This window comes from Nerophis ophidion, linkage group LG09 (genome assembly GCF_033978795.1).
Source record: "Nerophis ophidion isolate RoL-2023_Sa linkage group LG09, RoL_Noph_v1.0, whole genome shotgun sequence".
NCBI classification, from domain to species: domain Eukaryota; kingdom Metazoa; phylum Chordata; class Actinopteri; order Syngnathiformes; family Syngnathidae; genus Nerophis; species Nerophis ophidion.
In genome coordinates, this window is record NC_084619.1 from 27,074,664 (window position 1) to 27,088,190 (window position 13,527).

At 39.5% G+C, this 13,527-nt stretch overlaps 1 protein-coding gene across 11 annotated transcripts in view; it reads left to right on the forward strand.

Moving 5' to 3' along the window:
* The window catches only part of ablim1a (actin binding LIM protein 1a), a 135,164-nt gene that overhangs the window by 65,238 nt on the left and 56,399 nt on the right, over positions 1-13,527 (forward strand). For all 11 annotated transcript variants that reach the window (XR_009808122.1, XR_009808121.1, XM_061910703.1 and 8 more), the window contains 2 exons: positions 2,676-2,859; positions 5,685-5,794. Coding sequence is in view for 9 of the 11 variants with exons in the window: in XM_061910703.1 (XP_061766687.1) it covers positions 2,676-2,859; positions 5,685-5,794 (294 nt within the window). In the remaining 2 variants the exon portion in view is untranslated. The remainder of the gene's footprint in view (positions 1-2,675; positions 2,860-5,684; positions 5,795-13,527) is intronic.

Sequence of the window (13,527 nt, forward strand, 5' to 3'; positions counted from 1 at the left end):
TGAAGCTGTATTTATTATTTGCAATTAAATTTTATTGACAGTTTTTTTTTCAAGAAACCGATTGTAGCTGAGATAGGCACCAGCGCCCCCCGCCACCTCAAAAGGGACAAGCAGTAAAAAATGGATGGATGGATTTTCTATTGTTATATATTATTCATATTATTACTTAAAATGTATTTATTTTAGCATATTTGTACGTAAATTAATTAGTTTGAGTCCCTTGTTTTGGAGTACATTTGATTAGTACAGAATTTATTTTGTAATCAGCCTGACCTAAGCCTTGGTAATAATCTATGTGATAAACACATGGTTTCATATCATTTGAAAAGCTTCACCCTGTTAAATTGTGAGTTTGGTTGGATAAAATAATTGAATACGATTAAAACCAAGCATAAGATGACTAATTCAGTGTTCATTATTGAGTGGGCCCCGAGGTAAAAGAGGTTAAGAGGCCCGTTGCAGAACATGCATAACACAAATATAATTTGCGCCACCTTTTTCTCGGCAATGAAAAGCGCAATCTAGAAAACAGAACCTATTTTTATCACACCGAAGATACGCTCTGGAAATGGCACGAACTGAGATGGTGCACTGGAATGATCCGTACACCAGAAAAGGCATGTTTCAAGACATTTTTTCATAATGGAGATTACTATCAATATAAAACGAGTGTAATTAAAAAAATAAAAATAAACAAAAAACATGCATGCGGACACCAAATGGATCAATTGAATTAGTTGTGATAAACCTCATAATTCATCCAACAGCTATAAAATTAGAACATGGCATTGCAGAATAGACAATATATCTAATGTTTTTTTTATTTCCGACAGTCCAACTATGTTGACACAAACACGGACGGAGAATTTTCTCTTCATCAGCTGTCATTGCAGCGATGACCTTTTGCACCGTCTACGCCGAAAAAACTTTCAAAATGTGCTAAATAAAGACGCAAAACAGGGGCCCCAAAACAGTTTCAGGTTTTGAGTGCTAAATGATTATATTTGCATCTCCTCCCAGCAATGTGGGCATTTAAATACTCATCATATGTTCCGCATGTACTGTACATGAAGACAAATCCACTCAATAGATTACACTTAGTATTTTTGTCATGTCAGGGACACAATCTTCATAAGTTTCATCGATAAGATTTGCACACCGCAAATGTTGAATTTTTTAGTTGTGTACCAAAAAATGGGAATAAGAGTTAAAATTAAAAAAAAAAAAAATCATTGCCCCACCAGCCGTAAACCTCACCACACGTCACTGAGTTGTGGAGTAGAGAACATGGTGTACAAGAACTTTAGTCGTACACAATGTGATTTGCACTTAACAAGTGACCATTTCTAAAGAAATACAGACAAATTCACAGAACCCATGTGCAGTTTTTTCAAAAATGTTTTAACCCAGTGTCCTTGTTTTACATGCCAAGATTGCAAGAGAATAGAAGGAACTCACTGCAGAGTATAACATTGTAAAGCCACTTATCTTCAGGGGCAGATGAGGACTGTTTCCTGGGCTGGATAATTGTACAATTGTTGCTTTGAACATTCAAGGTGGTGCCCCGTCATTGGAATAAATCTTTAGTCAGCCACCGATTGTGCAAGTTGTCCCACTTAAAATGATGACAGAGGTCTGTAATTTTCATCATAGGTACACTTCAACTGTGAGAGACGGAATGTGAAAAAAAAATCCAGGAATTCACAATGTAGGAGATTTAAAGAATTTATTTGTAAATTATGGTGGAAAATAAGTATTTGGTCAACCATTCAAAGCTCTCACTGATGGAAGGAGGTTTTGGCTCAAAATCTCACGATAGATGGCCACATTCATTCTTTCCTTAACATAGATCAATTGTCCTGTCCCCTTAGCTGAAAAACAGCCCCAAAGCATGATGTTTCCACCCCCATGCTTCACAGTAGGTATAGTGATCTTGGGATGCAACTCCGTATTCTTCTTCCTCCAAACAGGACGAGTTGAGTTTATACCAAAAAGTTCTATTTTGGTTTCATCTGACCACATGACATTCTCCCAATCCTCTGTTGTATCATCCATGTATCCATTTTGGTATAAACTCCACTTGTCGTGTTTGGAGGAAGAAGAATACCGAGTTGCATCCCAAGAACACAACACCTACTGTGAAGCATGGGGGTGGAAACATCATGCTTTGGGGCTGTTTTTCTGCTAAGGGGACAGGACGATTGATCCGTGTTAAGGAAAGAATGAATGGGGCCATGTATCGTGAGATTTTGAGCCAAAACCTCCTTCCATCAGTAAGAACTTTGAAGGGTTGACCAAATACTTATTTTCCACCATAATTTACAAATAAATTCTTTAAAATTCCTAAAATGTGAATTCCTGGATTTTTTTTCACATTCTGTCTCTCGCAGTTGAAGTGTACCTATGATGAAAATTACAGACCTCTGTCATCATTTTAAGTGGGAGAACTTGCACAATCGCTGGCTGACTAAACACTTTTTTGCCCCACTGTAACTGGAAACATTGCTTTTTGAAATTAATATGCACTTATGGATTTTTTTCAAACATTTAGTGAGCTTTTCCTGACGCTAGTAAATCATGACAAAGCACTCATGCGTAGAGGAAGTGCGCGGCTTGACGGCTGAGTGTGAGCTGAGCATTAAATGACCCGTTGCCACTGTGTGTGCTCTGTGCAGTGTGCGGCTGCGACCTGGCCCAGGGGGGCTTCTTCATGAAGAATGGAGAGTATCTGTGCACGCTGGACTACCAACGCATGCACGGCACCCGCTGCAATGGATGCGGGGACTTCGTGGAGGGGGAAGTGGTCACGGCATTGGGAAAGACCTATCACCCAGCCTGCTTTGTCTGCACTATCTGCAAGTAAGCCTCCGATTGGTCATGCTGTACATTGGATGGTAAGCAAGTAGTACAGCATGTGTGTTAACTGCAGGAATATTGTCAAAACACATCGTAAGGTGAATCGGAAACAGCACCTTCACACTTTGCTGTGTCTATTTCTTGAATTATTTGGCGTTTTTCACAATCTTGGTGTATCCATTCACACTTGGTTTGCACCGACTGATGCAATCATGCACAAGACAGCATTATGCCAAAACACATCACATTGTCTACGTTTCCATGTGCTAAATTTGTCTGATTTCTCAAATAATTTGGTTCAAAAGAGGCATCCTACAATCCATGGAAGCACTTTAATTTGATTTTGTTTGGCTTTTGAAAAGTCGGACTAACACACCTAGATTATGCAATTGAAAACCAGAACTGCCTAGTGTGTGTGGCCTGCCGAAGGGGATCTTTTGTATTGCAAATGCGCCAGTCTCACAGCACAGGATATAACCCGGAAGCAGAGACCATTCAATAAAAATACAGGCACCAACTGGAATAAAGAAGAGAGGTTGATTTGCTTCATAAATTAAAAGAATGGAACATTTTGAAGTGTATCGATGGGAGAAAAAAAAAGGAACAGAGATTTATTAAAAAAATTAGCTAAGGAAATGGAGCATGGCGGATTCATTTGGATTCCTGAACAAAATACAAATGAGATGGAAGAGAATCAAGCAGGTACTGTATATTACTAGGCACTCCAAACTGATTTCACACAACTGGCAAGCTTGTCCAGAACAACAGAGATCCTTATCCAGAATGGTATCTGGCCACAAACAATCTTTTCCTTTGGATTTAAAACTTCTTGCATCAATCCACAGAGCTTATGAAATGAACTTCGAGACTGTGGAAGTCTTGTGCTTCCGGGTTCTTCGGACCACCAATCACTGACAGGACAGCAGCGTGCATGGTTCGGAGCAATGATTTATTTTTCAATGAGTGTCTCTCTGTGATTTTCAGCCATCGTTTCTTGTATCAGTTCTCGCTCGCGGTCCAACTCCCCTCTCCTTCCCGGCTGCTGCCTTTAACAGAGCAACAGGTGATTGGATAAGCACGCCCAGGTGGGCCATCTACGCACCTGTCGCTGACTTCAAAGCCTGTCCTGGCACACCCCTCTTCGCTGCAGGTCCGCAGGCCAACCCCCCGCCCCCGCCCCCCCCCCCCACAGAGACATTTAAATGTTTTCCTTCCATGATTCTCTGTCCAAACATTCCTTCAAAACAACTCTCTCCAGTCTTTCTTTGCTGCGGACCCACAACCGCTCCGAAACATTCTTGGTAGTAGCGACATGTTCGTTGCGCAATCTAAGATAATTTTTTATGCTGTTTGCTATTTAACAACAGCATAATGATTAGAGATGTAATATTTGTGATCCGTGGCAATATTACAGCGGACATCAGGTACAAAAAGAACTGTGCTGTTGACTTCTAAGGAGTCGCACAGATGCCATGTTTTGGTGTTTTGTCATAAATCAACTGAATAATCAATAGATTTATCTGGAAATAAGCGCCACCTAGTTTACGGGAGAAACATGGCATAGGACAAAAAATGTATATCATTTTTTAAAATCTGCCCTTTGTAATCCATTTCCTAGCACTTGTTACTCTCGGTGTCGCCAAATCATATTGTCTAAAATGCATTTTCCCATCGATAACGTAACATCATCGTGCTCGGAATATATGTACAGATATATATATATATATATATATATATATATATATACAAACGTATATATATATATATATATACAAACGTATGTATGTGAAAATATTAAAACAAATTAAACATTTGAGAAATCAGACTATTTTAGCTCATGGAAACATAGCCACTGTCGTTACTCCGCAGCATTATGTGCTGACGTCCAGTCTTCGGTGATCTGGCAAACTGCCTGTTTGCCCGGCTTAACTTTGCATCAGCAAGTAAAAATGATCTCTGAGGCAATGTGAGTGCCTTTAAAGAGGCGGGCCGCAAGTAGAGCTTGTAACTCTCTTAGCGCAAGCAAATTAGATTTCTGCCATCAAGATAACAGTGCATGACCATACTTGGTACAAAACTACAGACGTATATATGACTATATACCCCTTAATTGTTTGGCTTTATTTAATTTTGCAGTGTGATGCATTCAGTGACACTCTGGAGACACAGACGCCAAGGTTTTCGTTCACTTTGATCGGACCTTTACTGTATGATACAACTTTCTTTGGCACCATGACGGCTTATTTTGCAGTCACCAACAAGTGTTTAATCGTACTAAAACCAAGACAGTGCATGGAAACTGAGACTATTTTGGTAAAACCGAATCATACTAAAACCAGGGTGGATGAAAACCAAGGTACCACTCTACATTCTTTGTCAGGTTTGACCAAGACACTTTCTCTTTTGTTGATTGTGTTTATACAATATGCACCATTATATATCAGATAGATTAGTGGTTTGCAATTTTTTTCCACCAAGTACCACCTCAGAAAGCACTTGGCTCTTCAAGCACCACCATAATGGACAACATTAAACTATAGTAGTGTAATAGGCTTAAGTATTCATTAACAACAAGGTAAAGGTTTTATTTAACACGTTTATATAATATTTTTGGCCATTGTAACATTACCCACATTTTGAACAGTAACACTGTTTGAATATTTAATTAAGATATTTGGCATGGCACTTGATGGAGCCTACGTACCACAGTTAGAAAAATCACTGCGATAAATGGATATAACCCCAAAGCTACACCCGAAAACCTTTTACCTCAGGGTTTCAGTTTACTTTTTAATATTCAACCATCACTGATTCTATCCTCTTCCTAGACGGCCTTTCCCAGCAGGAGACAGAGTGACCTTTAACGGGAAGGATTGTTTGTGTCAGTACTGTCTTGAGCCAATGTCTCCTGGACCAAAAGACATCGTTGGCTCCAGTAGTAAGTAGATCTTGTCTAACATTAATGCATTTATCCAGTGTTTTTTTTTTCTTTGCTATAAGAAAACAGCAAGGATTTATAGGGTGTTATTTTTGGTATGGTCAAGTTTGTTAAAGTATTGCAGAAGAACTACTACACACTCACCCTCTGATGGCAATTCTGTTGATAGTAACAGGTATCAATCACCCGCCGAGTTTGACAAGTGAATTTTAGTTTCAGTTCTTTAGATACACCTGCAAAATGTAATGTCTTGTGGCACATTCCTAAAAACTGCATGGAGCAAACTGAGTGTGTGTAGTATTAAAGGGGAACATTATCACAATTTCAGAAGGGTTAAAACCAATAAAAATCAGTTCCCAGTGGCTTATCTTTTTTTCCCGAAGTTTTTCTCAAAATTTTACCCATCACGCAACATCTTGAAAACGGCTTCAAAGTGCCTGATTTTCACCATTGGTATATCCACCCGTCCATTATCCCGTGAAGTCACAACGTGAAACCACCAGAAACAAACATGGCGGATAGCACAGAAAGGTATAGTGATAGTAGCTCGGATTCAGACTCGGATTTCAGCGGCGTAAGCGATTCAACAGATTAGGCATGTATTGAAATGTATGGTTGTAGTGTGGAGGCAGGTAGCGAAAACGAAATTGAAGAAGAAACTGAAGCTATTGAGCCGTATCACGACAGACAGCGGCACGGGAGGAAGCGAAGATGAATTCGGCGATCACCCTCTAACCAACGATTGGTATGTGTTTGTTTGGCATTAAATGTGGGTGGAGGGAAAGGCTGGATGCAAATATAGCTACAAATGAGGCATAATGATGCAATATGTACATACAGCTAGCCTAAATAGCATGTTAGCATCGATTAGCTTGCAGTCATGCCGTGACCAAATACATCTGATTAGCACACTCCACATAAGGCAATAACATCAACAAAACTCACCTTTGTGCATTCATGCAAAATGTTAAAAGTTCGGTGCATCTGCTTTGAGTGTCGCAGGATATCCACACATTCTTGCCATCTCGGTCGTAGCATAGCTGTCGTCGGTAAAGTGTGCAGAACAAACTTTCGCATCTTTTGACCACTGGTGCAACTTGAATCCGTCTCTGTTCGTGTTGTTACACTATCCGACAACAAACCGACGAGGCATGATGTCTCCAAGGTACGAGAAAACAGTCGAAAAAACGGAAAATAACAGCGCTAATTTTACTTAGTGCGTGTAATAAGATTGAGAAAATGGCGGATCGCTTCATGTTGTGACGTCACGGGTGAAACGTCATCACTCCAACAGGCTATCAATTGTAAGGCGTTTAAATCGCCAAATTCACCCTTTTAGAGTTTGGAAATCAGTTAAAAAAAACATATGGTCTTTTTTCTGCAACATCAAGGTATATATTGACACCTACATAGGTCTGGTGATAATGTTGCCCTTTAATCATAATGTTGGATTACAGAAACAAATCTTTCCACCAGATTTTAATCTTGTACTGGGCTCATAATGAGCCGTTACACACAATCAGTGCCATTTGCTTGATAAAACTAATTAGCCAAATTTAAACTTGATAAAACAGTTCACAAAACAACTCAACGTTTGTATTGGCCCACTTCTTTTGATTCTTGACAAGCTTCCCAAGCTTTGAATGACTCATTTGAGTATCAGTACTGAAAGTAACAGGAGTGAGCTTTAGCATAGAATTGGCAAACACATGAAATATGACCACGTGCCATTTCTACAAATACAGCAGTACATCAATTTACAAGTTTAATAAGTTTTAACTCAAAAAACTCGTATCTCAAATCAACATATCCCATTGAAGTTAATTGAAATTAATTCAGTTGGTGCTTGTGTGAATGGGACTGTGAATGTTGTCTATCTCTGTTGGCCCTGCGACTTGTCCAGGGTGTACCTGGCTTCCGCCCGATTGTAGCTGAGATAGGTACCAGCGCCACCCGCGACCCCAAAGGGAATAAGCGGTAGAAAATGGATGGATGGATGTATGGTTCTTGATCCCCTGCCCCGAAAAACATGATTTTAACATTTAACATGCCTTTTAAAAAGAAAGTTTTAGGTAATACATGTTGTATTAAAACAATACAATAGAATGCACTAGTACTACTAACAACCACAGTAGTTTTATGAAGTAATATAACAATGTACATTATTTACCTTGAAGAGTGGACTTCTATGGTATCTCCTTCCAGCTAATTCTCCGTTAAACAACTTTGCCACATTTTCATTGATAAATGTCCTCCGTTTATATATTATTTTATTATTATTGGCTAATTCAGTAGAGTGCAGACTAGCAGTGATGCGCTTCAATTGCTTTGCCAAGTTGGCGACATGCTCTGTAATGTTTTGGATGATTACTCTCTTTACAGGATTTCAGTGAACATCATCCACTTCTTCACAGCACTGCCCTTCACAACTCGCTTTCTTAGTTCCCATGCTTAGAATGCAAAGTTATGTCCATCTCTAGTTATACTGAGTAAGACTAGATGTTTTGGGCGGATCTTGCGGGGTTTCTGTGGCACTTGCTAAGCAAACTAATGACGGGGATGCTTGCACCTTAAATTGTTTCTCAACTGCATTTTTGGGGGAATTTTGCCTATCATTCACAATCCCTATGAGAGACAAATGCATTTTTTTTAGGATTCCAAATTTAAAAAAAAAATGCTTGCAAGATGGGTCTTACAGTCTCGATGATGGGAGTTTCCTACGTTGCCTTCAAAGCCCTCTAAAACAACTTTACAAACCTCAATCAACATGCATGCTGTAAGTATATAATGTAGTAACAGACACATTTAAAACATTGTGTACAATGTTTACCGTATTTTTAAACTCTACCGGAACTCTGTCTTGAGAGGCTAACTTTACCGCAATTAGTCAGGGCAATCACAACAAACAAAACATGCTAGCCCTCAACAGGGGTCTTAGGTGATACCGTCACCTCCCTCGAGGCATAGAATAATGTTGCTGGGTACAGTGAAGCACTAAGTCATTGTCCTAGCATTAGCAACTAGTGCCATCCTTTTATGCGACAACAGCAAATAAATGATAAATGGGTTGTACTTGTATAGCGCTTTTCTACCTTCAAGGTACTCAAAGCGCTTTGACACTACTTCCACATTCACCCATTCACACACACGTTCACACACTGATGGAGGGAGCTGCCATGCAAGTCCCTAACCAGCACCCATCAGGAGCATGGGTGAAGTGTCTTGCTCAGGACACAACGGACGTGACAAGGTTGGTACTAGGTGGGGATTGAACCAGGGACCCTCGGGTTGCGCACGGCCACTCTCCCCACTGCGCCACGCCGTCCCCACTATCTATCATACAAACCCGGTTTTCATACGAGTTGGGAAATTGTGTTGGATGCAAATACAAACAGAACACAACGATCCGCAAATCCCCCTCAACCCACACTCAGCTGAACACGCCACAAAGACAACACACTTGATGTTCAAACTCACAAACTCCATTTGCCTTCTGCAAATAACAATCAACCTAGAACTTCATGGCTGCAACAGGTGCCAAAGCAGTTGGGAAAGGTTAACAGTTAAAGGTAAACAGTTAATTAACATTGTCTGATGGAGTGGCTCAATCTTTTGGCAAAATTCAGAATAGTCCTCGTGTAAAATATTTTGAGGACAAACTAACATCAGCTTAGTATTTTACTCGAAGTCGCTGGGTCCAAGTCAAGAGCCAGTATCCACTGCTTCAGTCTGTCCAGAGTTTTATTTGGTAATGTGTGGAATTTGGTAGGTGATCAACGTTTCTGCTTGTGACCGCAACCTTGTACAATACACTTGCGAAGCGCAATTGATAATCAAGCATTAACTATTACAAACTCAAAAGCCATACAGTTGCTGACGCAGAAGTTAGCTTACCTCTTGCTAATGCCTTTGCACTGTGACACTGCATCTTTTTAAGGACTTAACTCATGCGGTTAAGGAAGTGTGGGTCTTAGAGAGAGTCATGCAGCAGCGACTGGAGCTATATGAATCCGGATGGCTTAGCCTTCAGGACACTTTTTCGCCAAAATTAACGGTTGCAAAATAAATAACAAATGAGCAGAAAACAGGCAAAAATAAGATGTCTTGGGAACTCAGGCCAATGTTCCACCACTCCTGTCTCCGACTGCTCGTCCACACTCTTCAGAGCAGACGTTGAAAAGCCCCACAAACTGTGCCATGACTGAGACATTTAAAGTACTAGAATTGGAGTCCTGTTTATTTCCACAAACAATGTGTGCATGTGGGTCTATTTGCATTCACATTATATATTTACATTTTGTTTATAACATTAACTACGACATAAAAAGATTAGGTTTAACAAAAAAATCAGAATTGGACATGCTACCCGACATTGAACGTAACCCTGGATGCAGAATAGATTACTCCCATTAGTTGCATTGTTAGCCACCTAGAAAGAAACGATTATTACAAATCAAAATGCACAGAAAAAAAGACATGTGTCCTTGTCTCTTATAAGGATTTTAAATGATGGGGAAAAAATGCAGTTCCCCTTTAAGTTGGAGCATTCTTAAGTTGATGCACCACTTTAGCATGTTGATACTAGGCACATTGCAGTGATTCAACAGAAAAGTGTGTTTCAAAAATTAACCAAAAATGATTTAGGTTACAGGACAGTGCTGAAGTTGTAGTCAGAGTTTAAATGGACAGAAAAAAAGTTAACTTTTGGCCTTTCCATGGCCTGCATATTATTTAATGACGTATTGTATTAGGGCAGTGGTCTCAAACTTTTTTTTACCAAGTACCACCTCAGAAAAAAACTGGTCTTTAAGTACCACTGTAATGACCAACATTGAAACACAGTAGTGTAATAGGCCTAGGTATTTATTAAAATCAAGGCAGATGTTTTTTATTTGACAAGCGTATTTAATATTTTTGACCAGCGTAACATTACACACAGTTTGAATACGAACACTGTTTGAATATTTAATTAGGTAATTATTAGGCGTACCAGACCCAGCTACAGAAAAGGGGTGGGGAGGCTGCAAAAAATGTATCCTTCATTGTCCGAAATATTAAATAGTTGGCCATTTCTATGGTATTAATTGTAAATAACTGTTGTAAAGCCAATTTTGATTTGCTAACACCTTTTTCCTTCTTCAGAAACTACATACAATATTAACTGTTGTTTGTTCAAGCACATAATAAATATTAATAAAGTGGTTGGATATATTCATTAAATCAAGGTATTTTTGGTTGCCAAAAAGTGATGAAAGTAATATTTTGATACATACACATCTCATCTGTGCATAGATTACTAGAATACTCCCGTCCAAAGGCAAAACCCAGTAACTCACTTCTAGCTGATTTTGAGAAAACAAAGGAAAACCAATCTATCTTGATGCTGTCTTACAAAGATCTACAAAGTCATCAAACGTATAGATGTTTTCTTGAGCTTTCATTTTCTTGCCGATTGAGCCATGGATTGAATCTGCTCTCATGAACGTGTGCCCTTTCTCCACAATCTCGGGTGGCCTCATTCTGTGTTTGCACATTGGGCAAGAGCCGTGTACAGCGTCCAGTTTTTATTTTGACCTCCACAGTTATCTGGCCAAAAGAGTATGCAAGGGGAAGAATCAAGAACAATACATCTAATGAAGGTGCTTGCAACGTCCTGGGCCAATCTTCCAAATATCCCCTCGTGCCATGATATCACATAATCATGTTGACCGTCGGCCCCATTCGTGCAAATGTCTCATTAAAGACAATAAGGCGACTGACAAAGAAGCTCCGATTGGTCCCTTGAGATACTAGGTTTTTCTGTTGTATCTACGCGGTTATGTGGTAGTTGCTAGGTCCTGCCATGCGCGTAACAGCTCACTTACGGAACAAATTACAATATCGCATACACTAATATAAAGCATATCAACTAGGAACTCCAAAATCATTATCAGCTCAGTTTTGACCAAAATTGAGTTACTGGGTTTTGCCTTTGGACGGGAGAATACCCTTTGGAGGACTACAGATGACATGTGTCAATATCAACATTTTATTTGAAAACACTAAGATGTTGTTTGGAGTTGATTTTAGCTTTTTAACGAGTATTTCAACATGTAAATAGTACAGTACTGTAGGTACTTTATTATCATAAATGTAACTCTTTTGTGGGTATAAAATACATAAACAGTCCAGTAGGTACTTTATTATCAAATATGTAACTCTTATGGGTATAAAGGGAACTTCAAAACATACAGTACAGTATAAGTATTTCATCATCATGTATGTTATTCTCTTGAATGAATACAACCAAACACTTGATTAATATTTATTATGTGCATGAACAAAGATCAGTATTACTGTATGTAGCCTCTAAACAAGAAAGAGATTTTGGCATATTAACATCGGATCCATAGCAGTTCTTTACAATCCCATTAATACCATAGAAATGGCCAACTCTTGTCATTTTTCAGACATTATAGAAACTTAAATCATTTATATGGAAGGATGCAGGGAAGACTCCAGAGGAAATCTACTCCGCGGGGATGCCCTGCTGTTGAAATTTCACTCGGACGACAGCGTCAGTAGAAAAGGTTTCCACGTGCTCTACACCAGCACAAAGTTCCAGGACACTTTGCACGTGAGCAAGTGACTTTAAACTTATATCCAAACTGCAAATGCAGACTCTTCACTTTTCGCTGGGCCCACACCCATTCCAGCGAGGAGTGCGTGGATTTAAAACCACAAATGTCACATTTACAGCTGACAAATGATATATTTCACATAATTGTAGGTGTACAAGCTCTTGCACGCTGCCTGTAATTAGCAATTTAGTGCACTGTGGGGATTTAAAATGCACAGTTTTACATTTAAACACCTGATGACATGCTGTTAACTTTCTTATGTTATTCCGACCTTCCACTCTAAGCTTATGTTTAATGAATAGTGTTTTTGCACATATTACTTACTCCTACAAATCCCTCTTACACACAGCATTTTTCCACACTTTTAAAATTAACTGTTGCATCGCCGGACAGCAGACACAATACTTCACTGTAGGCTGTGATTTTAGGACGAAACATGTTTACATTCTTGGACAATGTGTGTGGACACGTGATGCTGACAGCTAGTGAGTCATTTTTTAGTTGGATTGTTAAATAAATCCCCACGTTTTCTGTCTTTTTGTGTTGTATTATAACAAACCTCATCATTTCCTGCGCACTTAACAACAGCACCAGATACATTAGTTACTCTATACTCCCAAAACATCATTAAAAAAAAATAAAATGATTCCTTAATTTGAACGCAACAATCCAAAAATACTCTCCGTCTACACAGTTCAAACAAAATAGCATCTCCGAAACAATATTGATCTGAAAATTAAAACTGCAACCAGCGATGGACGGGACCGACTTTTGCTGGTGTTTCCTGCCTTTACCCATTTAACATATCTTTACCTGCACTTTACCTACCTTCCCTGCATCCTGGGATCACACTGGTGCTTCTTTCTGTCACCCATACACGCTGGTGCTTCCTGCCATCACCCAGACAACATATCTTTACCTGCACTTTACCTACCTTCTCTGTATCCTGGAGTCAAACTGGTGCCTCCTTCTTTCACCCAGTCAACATATCTTTACCCGCACGGTACCTACCTTCTCTGCATTGTGTGGTCACGCTGGTGCTTCCTGCTTTTAAGCGGCCATCTTGAGACGGCAGCAGCATCAGCGTAGCCGTTCTTTGAAGGCTCGTAAAAT